Source organism: Trichoderma asperellum, chromosome 6 (genome assembly GCF_020647865.1).
Source record: "Trichoderma asperellum chromosome 6, complete sequence".
Taxonomy (NCBI): Eukaryota; Fungi; Ascomycota; class Sordariomycetes; order Hypocreales; family Hypocreaceae; genus Trichoderma; species Trichoderma asperellum.
The window spans coordinates 279,135-295,179 of NC_089420.1; the positions used below are offsets into that span (position 1 = coordinate 279,135).

Genomic DNA, 16,045 nt, shown 5'->3' on the forward strand with positions numbered 1-16,045 from the left:
AAAACCTATAGCTGATGGTGCAATGGCATTCAAAATGCTTCGTGGCAGCTTCTTTATCAGCACATCGCTTGCGACTTTTTGGATCCCAGTCGCTCAAGCACTCTACACATTGCCCTTGAAGAATAATACTAATGCTTCAAATCACTCGACACCACTGGTAGAGAAACGCTTTCCTAAGACCGAAGACGGTCGCTGTGGTGTTGATTTTGGCACAAGCTGCGAGAATGACGAGTGCTGCTCTTCTCAGGGGTATGTGATAGCTCTCATCTCTGCACGGAATTTTTGTGCAATGCTAACTTCAAAACTTCTGTGAATAAGGTGGTGTGGAAAAGGGTACCTATATTGTTCTGCTCCTGCATGCCAGCTTGAGTACGGTTCTTACTGCGACGCGAACAGGCGGCCACTTGGAGCAAATACTGAAGATTGGCCACGCCCTCATGTGGGCGATGTGCCATATGGAAAGGCTATTTTTCACTGTACCCAGCCCGGTACCGTTGCACTGACTTTTGATGATGGTCCGTGGAACTATACCGGAGAACTGCTCGATGTGTTAGAGGTTCGTTTGCCATCGTCGCGCAAGTATAGAGCACGCTAATCAAGAGATACTAATTTCATTGTCTTTAGGAGTATAATGTCAAGGCTACCTTCTTTATCACAGGCCGAAATCTCGGCAAAGGAGCCATCAATGACCCAGAGACTGATTGGCCGCGCCTGATTCACCGAATGAAGGCAGATGGCCACCAAATCGCCAGCCATACTTGGTCTCATCAGCGTCTACCTACACTTAGCAGGTCTCTCCTCCGCCAGCAGATGATTTATAATGAGATTGCCATTGCCGACATCCTTGGATTCTTTCCAACTTATATGCGTCCACCTTACTCTGCCAGTAATACGGACGTGGATGAGTGGCTTAGCGAGCTAGGATATCACGTCACCTACTTTGATCTAGACACAGAGGGCTATCTACACGATAGTGAAGAAGAAATCGAAGTTTCTGAAAACATTGTGGACAAAGCATTTAGAGACAAAGACCAAACGAGCGAAAGCTACCTGCACATTGAGCATGACACAGTATACGAAACGGTAGCTACCCTGGTAGCATATACCATCGATGCTCTCCATCACGCCGGATTCAGAGCAGTAACTGTAGGCCAGTGTCTGGATGATCCATACGAAAATTGGTATCGCTGGCCAGATGAGGAGTATAAGAAGCGTTCACTTGAAGTATTGGAAGAGAGCGCCGTTAAGCCTTTTGACGAAACTGGGCGGGCATTGAATGACGTTAATGGAGCCTCCGCCAACATTCGTCCCGAGCACAATCAGCGTCGGCATATGTCCAAGCAAGCAAGCTCAGGACCTTTTAAGCCTCAACCATTGGTGGAAGGATCCCGCCTTACAGTCAACCAAGCTCTCTCTCCACCCTACAGTCGTCCGTTCAGCAGATCCCCCCCCTTGCGCCTCCTGCCATTTACTGACACTGGCCGTTGCGGTCCTGAATTCGGCAACGCCACATGCGCCGGCCAAAAGACTGAGAAATGCTGCTCAAAGACTGGCTGGTGCGGATCTACTGAAGCACACTGTTCCAGCGGCTGCCAGGAGACGTTTGGCATCTGCGGGGTGAACTAGATTTATCTTCTTTTTCTTTTTTTCTCGCTTTCCTGTCTGTATGGTTATTGTTTTCGATTAAGGAATTCCTTGATTTAATATCCCATTGATTAGAGTATTAATAACGCTGTTTATTACATTCGCATTTAATGTTAATTGTGTTCCGTTCGTTCGGACTATATTGTTTACGCAATACGGGGAATATTTTGTGAACACGTCTAGGTTTTGTTATTTCTTAAAAACAAAAAAGAAAAAAAAAATAGGAAAAAAGAAAAAAAGCAAAGTAAAAAATATAAATAATATAAAATACAATTGATGCCACTGTTATGAAATATCCCTTGCTTCTTTCATTAGCCATTGTATTGTTATCGGCTATATGCTGCTGCTGGCTAAAAAAAAAAATAGTAAGGGAGCGAAGGCACATACCATATCGTAGCGCATGTGCAGATCCACTGCCACTTGTATCTCCTAGCGGTTGTATCGGATATATCGTACCCAACATCCATCTAACAGCCATCTAATAGGCCTAGATCTAATCTATTCAAGTATCAAGATCTACATAAGTGCTAGGCCTGGAATTACACGGTTCACGACTCGCTATTGTCCATCCTGCCGCATTTGGTGGCTGTCACATGGCCAAGACTGAAAATATTGACGTCGGGTGTTATCAGCGATAAGACAGCCGCCAAGATGCGCTAAAGCTGCCGCTGGAACTGGTGAACGTGCATGTATCTGCGCAGCACATTACAGTGACAGAGTACGCTGCCGGCCCCAGTGAAAACGCTAGTGGCGCGAAGTACCTGTTCACAGCAGCAGTGACATCGAGGCCTCTGCGCGTATTAAGCTTTTTCCGGATTAGACTGTCGCCCCCGCTTTTATTTTTCTTTCGTAGATACGCCAAAGATTTTTTTTCTTCTTCTAGAATCTCGCGTCTCAGAAAAGATTGATTGGTAGCGATATCTTTTCATCCATACCCAGGTTACCAGACTATCCGAACAGCAAGCTGCCAATATGCGTGTCGTTCTAGTCAGCGGTGGTGTCATTTCCGGCGTGGGCAAAGGTAAGCTCCTCGTGCCGCTGATGCATGTCCTGCTGAAACATCGCCTTGGCATGTGAGATCATCAACTATGCTGCGCCGATTTGCTGACTTGTGAACCTTCAGGCATTATTGGTATGGTGATTAGTGAATCCAGATGGGATTTTCGGCTTATTAACAACACAAACAGCCAGCAGCGCCGGACTTCTCCTCAAGACTATGGGTCTTCGAGTCACAGTATGATGCTGCGTGGACGATCCGTCTTCTCATCTCTTACTTACGCCATGGTTTAATAACAGGCCTTGAAAATTGACCCGTACCTGAACACAGACGCCGGATTGCTCAACCCTCTAGAGTGAGACTGGCCAATTTACGTTTGTTACGTACGCATGAGCTAACAGAGTTATCTAGACATGGCGAATGCTTTGTTCTGGCTGATGGCGGAGAGGTAGGACAAGATGGTGCGAATCAATTGATGCTTGATGCTGACTCTTGCAGACCGATCTGGATCTTGGAAACTACGAGAGGTGAGCCCTTCGATTTATTTTTACCCGAGTAATAGCAATTCTGACATTGTAGTCAGATATCTTGGCATCCAGCTGAGCAACGAGAGCAACATGACGACTGGCAAAATCTACAAGCTCGTCATCGTAAGTTACCGCCGCATATGACTTGCAAGCACCTAGTGGATGCTAATATTTCCCAGGACAAGGAGAGACGTGGAGACTATTTGGGCAAGACCGTTCAAGTTGTGCCCCATGTCACCGATCAGATTCAGGAGTGGGTTGAGCGAGTCGCCAAGATCCCTGTCGATAGCTCGGGAGAGGAGCCAGATGTTTGTATTGGTATGTCTTCCCAGAAAACGTCTCGTTAAAGATAACATCACTGACTTTCTTTTTCTAGTTGAGTTGGTACGTTCTCCTAGAATATCATCTAAAGTACAGTATTTCGATTCTAACCTCTGAGCTCTTAGGGTGGAACTGTTGGGTATGTACTTTCTCCTCTCGGTTTACTGTTTTCGTATCCTGTTTCAATTCTTGACGCCGATGGTGGTCCAATCTCTCTGTCGACTTGAAGATATGCAGCCCTCCGAAGCAGCATAGCTGACACACCTGCAGTGACATCGAATCCGCACCTTTTATCGAAGCCCTTGTCCAGTTGCAACACAGACTCGGCCGAGAGAACTTCTTCAGCATTGCAGTATCATACGTGCCGATCATCAATGGAGAGGAGAAGACCAAGCCAACTCAACACGCTGTCAAGTCAATGCGCAGTGCCGGCTTGATTCCTGACATGGTTGCCTGCCGTTGCGAACGATCCCTCGACGAAGACACCATCCGAAAGGTCGCCCGAAGCTGCGGAGTTCAATACGAACAAGTCATCGGCGTGCGAGACATGGATACCATCTACCAGGTTCCTATGTTGCTTGAACAGGAGGGCCTGCTTAAACTCCTCCAGAAGGGTTTGGCTCTCGATAAAGTCACACAGTCTCCCGCCCAAGTCAAGCAAGGCCAGCACCTGTGGGACCTCTGGAAGAAGACCGTTATCCCCGAGCACCACCTCGAGCCCGTCAACATCGCATTGGTGGGCAAATACGTCACCCTTGACGATGCGTACCTGAGTGTGCGAAAATCACTTGAGCATTCGGCCATGCGATGCAAGCGCAAGCTGAACCTCATTCCTGTGGATTCTGAGCATCTGGAAAAAGAAATGCAGACGGCGGATCCTATCAAATATCACAACGCCTGGAAGGCCGTTTGCGAGGCTAACGGTGTCATTGTCCCAGGTGAGTAGTCCAAGGATAATATGCATCGTTAATGAAGCTTACATGAATTGCGGTTTAGGCGGCTTCGGTTCGAGAGGAATTGAAGGAATGATTGAGGCCACCAAGTGGGCTCGTGAGCGCAAGGTGCCTTTCCTTGGAATTTGCCTTGGCCTCCAGGTGGCTGTCCAAGAATATGCCCGCAATATGCTTGGATATAAGCACGCCACCTCTGAAGAGGTTTCAGGTGCCCTTGCAGAGCATCGCTTCGTCATTTTCATGCCTGAAGGATCCAAAGAGTAAGATGAACTGCGACCCAGCTGCCTTTCTTCAAAGGAGACATAAACGCTAACATTCCCTTTCTAGGCAAATGGGCGGTACCATGAGACTTGGCACCCGCACGACGCACTTTAAGCCCGGCACTGAATGGAGCAAGCTCCGAGCCATGTACGAGGGCGCCGAAGTTGTTGAGGAGCGCCACCGACATCGTTATGAGGTTAACCCCGAATACATCGACGAGCTGGAGAATGGTGGCCTTGCTATCACTTCTCTTGACGATCAAGGAGTGCGAGTCGAGACTATTGAGATCAAGGATCATCCATTCTTTGTTGGGTAAGCAACGCGAGCAGCCGCTCAACTCAGCTCAGGAAGCTCGTCAGAACCAATTGCTAATTTTGTCCAACAGATTGCAAGCTCATCCCGAACTCACCAGCAAGGTCCTGAGCCCCTCTCCCCCATTCCTTGGATTCGTGGCGGCCAGCGCAGGATGCCTCGACCAAATCACCGAAGAAATAAACCATAAGAAGGATGGACTCGTGAATGGAACTAGTGGCGCTTCCCACTTTTAAAGTAGCAGGCTGCCTGTAGACCGCAGAATCATAGACACGCATTTAATCAATTTATAAATCGCAGGGCATGTAGGACATATAGACGGTCTGTCTTATACGACGACCAACGGCGCCAGGTAGGCACCCCTAAATACTCTGTGTATAATCGCACTAGCTAACTGGGACACAGGTCATCATCGATTTTTTTTCACCAATCTTTTTTTTTTCTTTTATTTTAGAGGTTCACGAGTGGCGAACTTGGCGGATCAACGGCGAGAAGGCGGTGCAACAGAGCCTGCCATAACTCAACATCGAAAACCGCGTATGATTGCACACAATACGGATATGGAGATTTTATACAGTGGAGTTGCCACACAGCATATCAAAATTTTATTTCGGCTTTCAAGCTTAGTTCTAACCAAATTGGATTGAGCTTTTCTAGGAGCATCGCCATACTCGCACTGCTAAACTGGGACGGAATATCAGCTTTTTGTATTTGTACAGGATAGAATTTGTGATGGTATAGGCCATCTTATGCAAAGATAATTATTTACAGTTGTGCTCAAGAACGCAAGTCTACGGCATCGTTAAGCGGGGTCGGCCCTTTGAAGAGGTTGCGCCACTAGGCCGTTGAGGCCGAATTTTGAAGAAGACTTAGTGGCATACTCCGTCCTTACTCTTCGGTTTGCTCTCTCAGTCTTGAATTTAATCTCGTACCAATGACGGCGCATGAAGCTGGAAAGAATTCTCAGATACATCTGCGGACCGCCTGATCTTATAATTAGGAAATGCTTCTCTGCTTCACATAACTCTGCTTCAAATACTAGCATTACATATACCTCATTTTTAGCCCAGTTTACATAACACATATTGTAATCACACCGACAGTTTTAGCTCATCAGATGTAGACATAGCTGCAATACATCCTAAAGCTACCTGTCTTTAAATGGCACAGGCTTACTTCATACGGTATGCGTTGATTCCATAATTGCATTCCGTAGGTATAGTAAGCGAGTTCCCGCCTGGTAAAGAGCAACTGCCACATGCTGTATACGTAGTTAGATAGTCCAGCCATTAGATCTAAATATGGAAAGCTAAGCTCAAATGCTATGAGTCTTGAGTCAGCTTAGGAAGTCGTCAAATGCCTAAATAGGAAAGTGATTTCTCTAGAATGCTAGACTACAGGAAAAACTGCCGATCAACCCTTAAATTCTCTATTCTTACTAGCACACAGCAATTAATTACCACAGAGTAAAAGCTTGCTATTTGCTCTGTCTCATTGGGAAAACAGTGCTATTGACCATGCAGTGGGCAAGTCGCTAATTCTTTCTCAGGTCTATCTATACCAACCAAACTCTCGTAAGTGCATCCATTGTCAGACGCCACCCAGATGTCGCTTTCTCACACCGTCAGATGGTATTATATGGACATTCAATTTGGAGTAAAGTAAAAAAAAAAAAAAAAGCCTTGGGAATCCTAACAATAGAAGTGTCGCCATATACTTCCTAACTCTAGTGAGCTTATGATCTGAATGGAATCATGGGCTTTTCGATCGGTGGAGCATACCACGATCTACCCACTCGGCCACTTATAAGTGTGCGTCTTGTGTGGATGTAATATAGCGGAGGGAATGCAAGCTAATCTCCCACGGGAAGTTCATCGTATCGTAGCTGCGGACTGACCGTCGCTACTTCCCGTATTCCCCTAATCCAGGGGATATATATCTCCGTGCCTCTGCTATTCGGTTATTTAACATTAGAGTTTCCCTCAATTCTTTAATTTGTTATAGCGACCCTCCCAAGAGGTACATTGAGTTTTTTTTTTAAAAAAAAATCAATTTTCACAAACAATTACGTGGTATGCGTGTTCAGTGGCTCTTCATTCCTGCGCTCTCTGCGGCTGCTGAGGCAATCGTGCCCCGAGCAGCAGCAGCCGTTGACTCCTCAACGATCCAGGGCAAATATATGTTTGGCTACCAAGGCTGGTTCCGTTCTCCGAATAAAGGGCTTAACACGCATTGGTCTACCAATGGTGGAGCGCCAGGGCCTGGAAATGGTACGCTGATCCCTCAGAGACGAGAAGCCTTTTGCTAAGCGCAACTTCAGCCGTGTTTGACTTCTTCCCTGACACAAGTGCGTATCCATCTGAGTGTCTATTCGATACCGGCTTCGAATTTGCAAATGGAACAACTGCCAAGTTATATGACAACACTTGTGCTGGGGTGGTTGATCTGCACTTTAAATGGATGCAGCAGTATGGAATTGATGGCGTGCTCGTTCAGCGCTTTTATGGCGCTCTCAGCGATGCTACGTTTCTAACAGTTAGTATTCCAACTTTCAATCACTGTATAAATCTTTCACAAGTACTAGTAGCTGAACAGTGTTAGGTTTTGGATCTTGTACAAGCATCCGCTGAGAAGTACGGTCGCGTTTTCGCCGTGGAGTATGACCTGAGCGGCGGAAATTCGTCTCAAGCAAGTGTTACCAACAAGATCATCCCGGATTATGTTAACAACATCAAAAAATACACTTCATCTCCAGCATATGTTCATCAAGACGGTAAGCCGGTTGTTATGGCCTTTGGATTTGGTGTCGCTGGCCGCGATCTAAGCGCATCGGACGCGTTTAACCTGGTCAGAGACTTGCAGGCAGAGCCGGCCTATGTCATTCTGGGAACCACTAACAACTGGGCTGCTGATGTCCGTAATAACAATGGTCTGGTGAATACCTATAAATTGGCCGATGCGATCAGCCCCTGGACTGTAGGCGCCTACACCGATGCCGGATATCTGAGCTATAATTTTCACTGGCAACAAAATGACACCACGTACGTCGCGCTGTCTCATTACTTGAGCTATTATTAACTTTCTTACTCTTAATCTCTTTTCGTAGATTAACCGATTCACTTGGTAAGGGTTATGTGCCTGTGGCCTGGCCAGGCACTTCAAACTACCACCTCACCAACAAACCCGCCAACCTCGATTATTTCCCGCGATATAATGGCAGTTTTTACGAGCTCCAGGTCAATACTGTCATGAAACAGAAGCCACTCTTTATTTATACTGCCATGTTTGATGAAGTCAATGAAGGTAAAAATGAACTCGTATTGTTATGAAAGATGCATGGTTTAATATGTCATGGTTTAGGTACTGGGTCGTATGCTTGCCTCAAAACTAGCCAGTTGCCGATAAATGAGAAATTTGTGGGGCTTGACAATGATTTCACATCGACGAATCACTACTTTGAACTCGCTCAGCAGTTAGCTACCTCATTTAGAGCGCTTCAATAACTTAAAGAGGGTGGGGGTGGTTAATTTGTTAAAATTGGATATGAGTGTAGAGCGCATTTATTATAAGACGCATGAGAGACTAATCTGCGATATAGTCTTTTATTTGCTTTTTTTTATGTAGTATTTCATTCTTCATCACTCAAATTCACAATTGATGCTATGATATATTCTATAAATATTAACCAGCACCCTCTTAAAAATTGCGGATCCAAGTAGTGGAAGATGGGAACAATAATGATGTATTAATTCTTTAGCCATTTACTAGGTGTCAACAGAGTCTAGATACCTAAATGTCGTGATATTACTTTGACAAGATGTTAAGGGCATGTTATAACATTCATCCCTTTACAATCGTCGATGTGTATGTCCAATCTTTGTCGTCGATGACGAAAAACAACTCTGAATTTGGAATGCGGGATAAGGTGTCCCCGTCGTGAGGCCAGGTTAGACCATAGACGTCACTATAATTCCTCTTTTGGGAATCACGAATCTGCTGATAGCAGTCTAAAGGAGCCAGCAAGACAAGCTTATCATATGCTATCGAGAGGCACCAGGTTGATAGAGCAGTCTGCGTTTTGCACGACCGTCTGTTCGGGCCGTGCGCAAACAGGGGATGATTACACCTCGTCTAGTTAGTACTGCGGCATCTTCATAAAATATTGACACAGGAAAGAATATAAATTACTTGTGCTAAACACCGGGACAGCCTTCACGTCTTTGGTATATATGCAATTACTACTTCGTAACTTGGCTTGGTCTATATTCTTTTACGCCTTCATAACATCGCTTCGGAACAGTAGTCATAATAGAACATCTAGTTCAACCTTCAACCTTACTTTAAGAATATGACCTATTTATAGCGTGACAGTTGGAATGGTCACATTATCTTGCCTTTGCTGTCTGGAATGGCGGTCATCATTCATAAGAAGCACATTGTGGGTTGGTCAAATCTCTACCTGTTGTCATTCATTCTCGCTACTCTCCACCGTGCTCGGCCCCACGATGCCCCTTTGCTGCTGTTTCCCAGTTTCTCGTCTCAGGCCGTAATCGTGAATACACAAGCATGCGCAGACATAAACAGCACTCAGCACAGCAAAGAAGGTAAAGATTGCGTGGAGGCCATTCGTGTACGCCTGAGAGATCATGTTTCGTTCTTCATCGCTGAGATCCAGGTCTTTCAAAGCGAATGCCGACGAAGTCAGCTTCGCGATGAGGGCGGGACTAAATACTGACTTCAATTGACTCAATAGCAGGTTGCTTAGAATAGCGCCGGAGACTAGATATTCGTTAGACTGCCATAAAGCGTGAGTGGCCAGACAGCCAAGCAAATGCATACGTACCAGTAGTACCAGTTGCTCCTCCAAAATCTCGCAGGAAATTCCGCAATCCGGTCATAACAGCTCGATCTTGGGCGTCAGAACCAGCGAAAAGACCTACAAGGACTGTAGAAATATTGATTAGCGAATAGGGGGGGCAATTGCACATTAGTGACAAGCACGTACCGGGCTGCATGGAGCAGCCTACGCCTACACCGTCAAAGACACCAACGACGATGATCCTCCAGACTGGGGTCGTCTGGTGGTAATCCATCTTTCCAATCGCTCCCAGGACCCAGCAAACGGCTCCGGTAACGATGATGGGTTTGTAGCGCCCAATGGCGGATATGAGGATGCCGGTCAGGCCCGATGTAAGCCCATGAGTGATGACCATGGGCAGCGTCAAGGCTCCGGCCTGGGCAGGGCTCAAACTGCGGACATTCTGCAGATACAGCGGTAGAACAAACATGGTGCCCCAGAAGATCCAGCCGATGATGATGTTGACGAATATCAGGATGTTGGTGGAGCGGCCGTAGCGGAACAGACGAGCCGGCAACAGAGGCAGCTTCGCAAATTGGAACTCGACCGCCAAGAAGACACCAAGCAGCACTCCACCAGCAACGAACATGGCTACAGTCGCCGGCGAGCCCCAGTCCTGGGTAGAACCGCCTTGGGATATCGGAATCTAGATGATGGCTCAGCGTTAGAATACATGTACTGGTTGGGAGTGGCCATTTCCATCCCCTACCAGAAGCAATGCGATGCCAAACAGACTCGTCAGAGCCCCTGCCCAGTCCACCAGCTTCAGCTTGTCCCAGATTTGATATTCAGCCGAGGACGTGTGTGAAACAGGCCACACCGAGACGAGATAGCCGATGGCGACCACGCACAAGGGGCAGATAAACCAGAATGCCCACCGCCATCCAACCGCCTGGGTAAGCAGCCCGCCGATAACAGGGCCTAAGCCGTTCCCAAGTGCCACTGCCACGCCCATGATGCCGAAATAGTAGCCGCGCTGCTCCAACGTCGTGATGTCGGCAATGGCAATCTGCACGAGCGCATTGATGGCTCCCGCGCCAAACCCGGCGAGTGCGCGAGCGGCGAACAGCTCTATTGGTGTCGTAGAAAGGCCGCAAAGCAGGTTTGCAACGCCCATGATTGATATAGCCGCGACCAGCGAGGCCTTGCGACCAAATATGTCCGAGAGTCGGCCATTGATCAGCTGGATGCTGGTGCTGGTGACGAGGAAGCTCGCTCCCACCCACGAGATTGACGCGCCGATATCCAACGAAGCTGCGATGGCAGGCAGACTCGTCGAAATAGCTGTTTGGTCGAGAAAGGAAATAAAATGTATCAAAGCGAGTGCTGGGAAGACAACCAACAGCCGTCTCTGGGAGAGATATTGATGCTGGTTTTGTAGAAGGGGCGTTGATTCGTCCATCTTGGAGGTGCCATGAAGAGTTCGAGGGCCAAGTTTCAGGAAAAAAGGACCCAATTTCCGTCCAATGGATGAGGCTGCTAAGATTATGGATGGAAGTAGTCCATACAGATGTATAGAATAAAATAGACAGTGTTCAATTTGGGGCTATAGTCAGTTAACGAAGGTTTCGCCCGTTTTGCACTATCCTATGCAAAACCGACTAGAAAGCATAGGGTCCAGGATGATATAAAAGTATATGCATAATAAAGCATAAAGTCATGTGAGAGAATCATTTTATATTTGGAAATAACATACATCTTGTAATATACATATACATATATATGTGTGTATTATTACTTTAGCGTCTTAGCTCTGAGACATTTTTACTCTGTCGTTTTATTACTGAATGAATTACTGCTGATTGACTTTGCCCAGAGCTGTATAATTCTAAGATTGCCATGATTTAATCTATGATGAAGGTTTTGGAAATAGCCTGTTGTCTAAACAAAATAGGGTGCATTTTAGCATCCCTATTCTTCCACCCTACATCCATCAACATGCACAGTGCTTTATATCATGATTCTCCACTTATCAGAGGCCATTGTGCAAACCTTGATCAAACCACCGTTGGAAAGAGAGCGGCGATTTCAGCATGGGGGCTGAGGGAAGCTTTTAGCAGTCAAACATGATGCCCGCTGGACTATTTGAGGGTTCAAGGGAGGAAGCGCGGTATGCCTCGGCGTTTGGAAGGCACCCGAGCAGAAACGGAATCCGGCCGATGTAAGACCATGTAGATCGAGATGAAAAGCCCTCAACCAGCCGTGAACATGGGGGAGTCGAGTAGAGTAGAGGGGGTAGTAGTTACGTTGGAGTCATGGCTAAGGAGTTTTCAAATCCTCCGATCGGCAGGCAGCCGTTTCGCATTAGTCCAAATAGCCATGCATGTAGCACCAGAATCACCAATGTCTTACATTACTCTTACGGCGCATTGATATCGCTGCTACCACTAAGGCTGTGTAATGTTGCTTCAAAAACTTGAACCCTCTGTGCCAATGACGTGGCACTAGAATCACCAATGTCTCATTATTCTCCAGCTATAGATTAACATTACTCTTGCCATTAAAGCTAAATACTCTTACTAAAAGAACAAAAGCTCTCCGTACCAACCATGTGTTACCAAACCCGCGAATGTCTTATATTACTGTCATGGTGGATTGATATTAGTACTACTACCACTAGGGCTGTATAATATTACTGAGAGCGCTAAAACACTATATACTTAAGACACAACACCAAAGTCACAAATGTCTCATTATACTCTTACAGACATAACGCCACAGTCACCCATGTCTCACCACACTCTCACAGTATGACCCGTATGCTACATCAACTAGCATAAGAAAAAAAAAAAACAAGGAAATTGCAATTTGATTAACATACAACCGTGTAACCAAACCCCAGTGGCGTCGAGTTTGTATGTCAAGTGTGGGCTTCAGTGTTAGGTAGCTGTTGGGCGCCTAGCCTGATAAGTTTACCGTCGTCTCCCTGCAGATCTGGAGACGGCTGGAAGCCGGGGTATGCCTGGCTAGCTACGGCCGCCGCAAAAAGTCCCCTTTGCCACAGATAGGTTCGATCAGGTATTACGTATATAAAGTCAGAATTTGAGAGTATTCCTTAGGAGCTCCTAATCAATAACATCATTAACGATGTAGAGAAAATTGTTTACTATAGTTATTGGTATTGCAATAGTATATAAAATAATGGGTTCAATTAATAAATCAAAGACAGACCTTCCATGGCTTGCCAGTAATTCGATCCTCAATCTAGCAAACGCTGCTGTTGCCTGTATTTGGGCCTACATCTCGTTACTTGATCAAACGAACTTGGGCCGTCTCAGCGTTTATCCAATCTGGGTATTAATATGCATGTGTCAGTGGCTCGTTTGAACCCTCAATCTTTTAATCCTGACCCATTACTTGTCACCGCTTCTTCCACGACTTTTGCTCCTGGCTTGCCAAGTCTTCTCGACAGCCCTTGGTTTACATTTCACAAACCCTCTTCTTATAGACCCCAGGCAAGTTCTTGTTTGCCAACCCCTTGAAGATGATCCTCCAGCAGTTGAACGGCACCATCAATATATTCTACCAAATCATCTCTCCATTTCTGCTGCTGTTAGCTTGGCTATTACGCAAATATAGAGAAAGTGAATGCTTCTTACCCTGGCACCCTCCCAATCCTTTTTAATCAGAGGGTTACGTAGTACTGCCAGAGGTGGTATCTCGTTATGCCAGGCAGATGGAGAATATAGAACATGGTGAAAGCTTGGGAAGGTATCCATGCCTTGTCCATAGAAGAACTGGCGCTCGAACGCAATATATACCTTATTAGCGCCACGAATTGCTGTATTCAACTTGTCTCCTGGCCAGAATCTCCACCAGGCGTTCTGAGACTCCCTCAGTGATTCAGCATAGCTGTCAAATCTCTTTGCAGCCCGAGTTAGTCGCTGGATTGCGCTGATCATCACCATCAGATCAACTTTGGAGGAGCATTGGTTGCTGCTGCAAAGCTCATCCACCCACTTCTGTAATGCCGACGCATAGTCAGTGACACTCATGTTTAGTACGGCAGACTCTGTAAGATATGCAGCCATGATTGACCATATCCTTGCACTAGTAACATGATAATTCCACTCGGGATCACCGATTTGGTCCATCCATTCAAAGGTATCGAAGCCAGTATGATAGGGGAAGGCGGCATCCCCCATGCCCTGCGAGAAGCTGAAATCAACCGCCGAAATACATGTGCCCTGGAAAGAAATGGCATCGCCACCGCCCGGAGCGCCAATGGCCCCTCCCCAGACGTCTCGCACCGACTGACCAGCCACAGTCTCATTGGGCGACGTGACAATATCTGTGGCAGCAAGAACCGCCCTGTAGAGAAGTGGACTGGCCTTGGCCTGGAACCTTGACCCAGCCCCGGCCACAACAACGTTCAGATATGCGACAGCAGAGGCTCTCAACCATTGTAGGTGATTAGCGATCCAACTTTGGGAGCCCACCTGGCCAATCTCCTCGCCTTCGAAACTCGCGAAGACGATGGTACGAAGTGGCCGCCAGCCATGCCGAAGTGCTACACCAAAGCTGCGCACAACTTCGTTCAGGGTTGCGGAACCACTGCCGGGGTCTCCAGCGCCATGGCCCCAAGAGTCACGATGACTGCCAAGAATGACAACTTCATCGGAAATTACCCCAGGGATTGTGCCAATTACGTTGTGAAGCTGAGTGTCGACAATGTCTGCTTCGTTGACCAGGTGAAGGGATATGCCGGCAGGCGAAGGTCCGACATTGTAGCGTACGTTGTGAAACTCGAGACCACCACCATGCCAGCGTTGACCGAGCTCCTCTGCCGCAGGTCCATGACCGTTTAAAGCCCCCAGGATGTGAATGGCATCGGCAGGAGACATGGGTATGCAGGGAATTTTAGGGGAGTTGGGGCGATGAATGGTACCTAGACATCATTCATGAGCATAACAGTGACACAAGGCGCGAGAGAGCCATTCCTCACCGGCTGAAGCGACTGACCCTCTCTCGATTGCCGCAAGTGGTCGTGCTGGCCCGGCCGGGAACGGTTTGTATCCGTTGGCTTCAGTTATAGGACCGTCATTCTGAGGATCAGTATAAAAAACTACGCCAATCAAACCCGCCCTTTCTGCATTCGCTACCTGAGCTCCTCGAAAGACCTCTAGGTGTTTAGCGCGCAAATATGGCGATCCGTTTGCCAGCTTGATAATGCCAATCTTTCCTGCGACGTCAACATTGGCTCGTTCAAGATCTTGGAAGTCTTCATCACTGGCAAAGTTGCAAAAGACATAAGAACCAGATATGTTACCATTGGTTGAGAAACCTAGATAGGCAGGCAAGAAGCTATTGTTTGCAGCAGGACTATTTGTGGTAAAATGATCCACCAAGGGCGCTTCATAAACGACGTGGTCGCCCCGAAGGAGAGCCAGTCGTTGATGGCCCGTTGGCGCTGGCACCTGAGTATCGTAGGAAAGGATTCGAGTATTGGTGATACCGAATTCCTTCCATCTAGCTTCGGTCCACTGCGCCTGGCTCAAGCCCTGGCCGCAAAAATGAGCACCTGTGGTATAGTAGGCGCTCCAGTCGCGTACATGCTTGGTGGAGGGAACAGAAAGCAGCGTTTGCTGGAGGTTGAAAGAAGAAAATCTGTTGTGGCTCCAGTAGTAAATGTAAACGACGACTAGAGAGCCGAGCAGAATAGGCCATCTCAACGAAGTCGCCCCTCTCGGCCGAGGCCTGGATTGGGGAGGAGTATCAAATTTCATAATACTGAGGCGTGTTAGTGATGAACGGAAATTCTGACAGAGAACAGGATGCAGAATGTTCAGAAAGATTCTAGCGAGCAAGGAGAAAAGGCTCGGGGATAAAGACGTCATGAGAAAATCAGTTTCCAATGGTAACACATTGTCTTGGACCTTCGTCTAGAGCAGGTTACACAGCTCGGGTTATAAATCAGCGGTGTGCATGTAGATTACACCTCCATCATTGTCTCAGTTGACCTCTTCCACAACTTGCTTGTGTTATCAAGCACGATACAGAGTGACACCTCTAACAGAATCAGGTCGGCAGAGGAGCGCCACTTCGGGGTAAAGGGGTGTCCCCACAACTTGACGGTCTTGAAAGCTCATATTAGTCAAGATGTCAATGATGTAGTGATACAGCTCACTAATATAGTGATGAATCTCGACAATATACTGGTGAAAGCGCCTTC

General features: G+C 47.0%; 6 protein-coding genes across 6 annotated transcripts; 4 read left to right on the forward strand and 2 right to left on the reverse strand.

Annotated features, from left to right (window-relative positions):
* Nucleotides 1-34: 34 nt before the first annotated feature.
* TrAFT101_009550 (uncharacterized protein) lies at nt 35-2,135 on the forward strand (the record flags this gene model as incomplete). The annotated part of the gene is made up of 4 exons (XM_024906526.2): nt 35-249; nt 319-556; nt 625-1,617; nt 2,130-2,135. The coding sequence occupies 4 exons, from the start codon at nt 35-37 to the stop codon at nt 2,133-2,135; spliced, it is 1,452 nt and encodes a 483-aa protein (XP_024761513.2).
* Nucleotides 2,136-2,616: 481 nt separating this feature from the next.
* Nucleotides 2,617-3,606, forward strand: URA7_1 (CTP synthase ura7; the record flags this gene model as incomplete). The annotated part of the gene is made up of 8 exons (XM_066128693.1): nt 2,617-2,665; nt 2,790-2,878; nt 2,941-2,996; nt 3,053-3,089; nt 3,140-3,168; nt 3,225-3,291; nt 3,348-3,486; nt 3,545-3,606. The coding sequence occupies 8 exons, from the start codon at nt 2,617-2,619 to the stop codon at nt 3,604-3,606; spliced, it is 528 nt and encodes a 175-aa protein (XP_065984813.1).
* A 301-nt stretch (nt 3,607-3,907) lies between these two features.
* On the forward strand, nt 3,908-5,251 carry URA7_2 (CTP synthase ura7; the record flags this gene model as incomplete). Its single annotated transcript, XM_066128694.1, has 4 exons — nt 3,908-4,427; nt 4,486-4,702; nt 4,770-5,015; nt 5,089-5,251. 4 exons carry the CDS (start codon nt 3,908-3,910, stop codon nt 5,249-5,251), a joined length of 1,146 nt encoding a protein of 381 aa, XP_065984814.1.
* Nucleotides 5,252-7,089: 1,838 nt separating this feature from the next.
* Nucleotides 7,090-8,344, forward strand: TrAFT101_009553 (uncharacterized protein; the record flags this gene model as incomplete). The annotated part of the gene is made up of 4 exons (XM_024906689.2): nt 7,090-7,285; nt 7,336-7,550; nt 7,617-8,056; nt 8,122-8,344. The coding sequence occupies 4 exons, from the start codon at nt 7,090-7,092 to the stop codon at nt 8,342-8,344; spliced, it is 1,074 nt and encodes a 357-aa protein (XP_024761511.2).
* An 866-nt stretch (nt 8,345-9,210) lies between these two features.
* Nucleotides 9,211-11,500, reverse strand: TrAFT101_009554 (uncharacterized protein). The gene is made up of 4 exons (XM_024908111.2): nt 10,583-11,500; nt 10,021-10,519; nt 9,859-9,960; nt 9,211-9,794 (listed from the first exon to the last, which is right to left on the reverse strand). Exons 1-4 carry the CDS (start codon nt 11,273-11,275, stop codon nt 9,481-9,483), a joined length of 1,608 nt encoding a protein of 535 aa, XP_024761510.2. The 5' UTR covers nt 11,276-11,500; the 3' UTR covers nt 9,211-9,480.
* A 1,518-nt stretch (nt 11,501-13,018) lies between these two features.
* TrAFT101_009555 (uncharacterized protein) lies at nt 13,019-15,747 on the reverse strand. Its single transcript, XM_024908110.2, has 3 exons — nt 14,819-15,747; nt 13,473-14,761; nt 13,019-13,417 (listed from the first exon to the last, which is right to left on the reverse strand). Exons 1-3 carry the CDS (start codon nt 15,708-15,710, stop codon nt 13,316-13,318), a joined length of 2,283 nt encoding a protein of 760 aa, XP_024761509.2. The 5' UTR covers nt 15,711-15,747; the 3' UTR covers nt 13,019-13,315.
* Nucleotides 15,748-16,045: the final 298 nt, after the last annotated feature.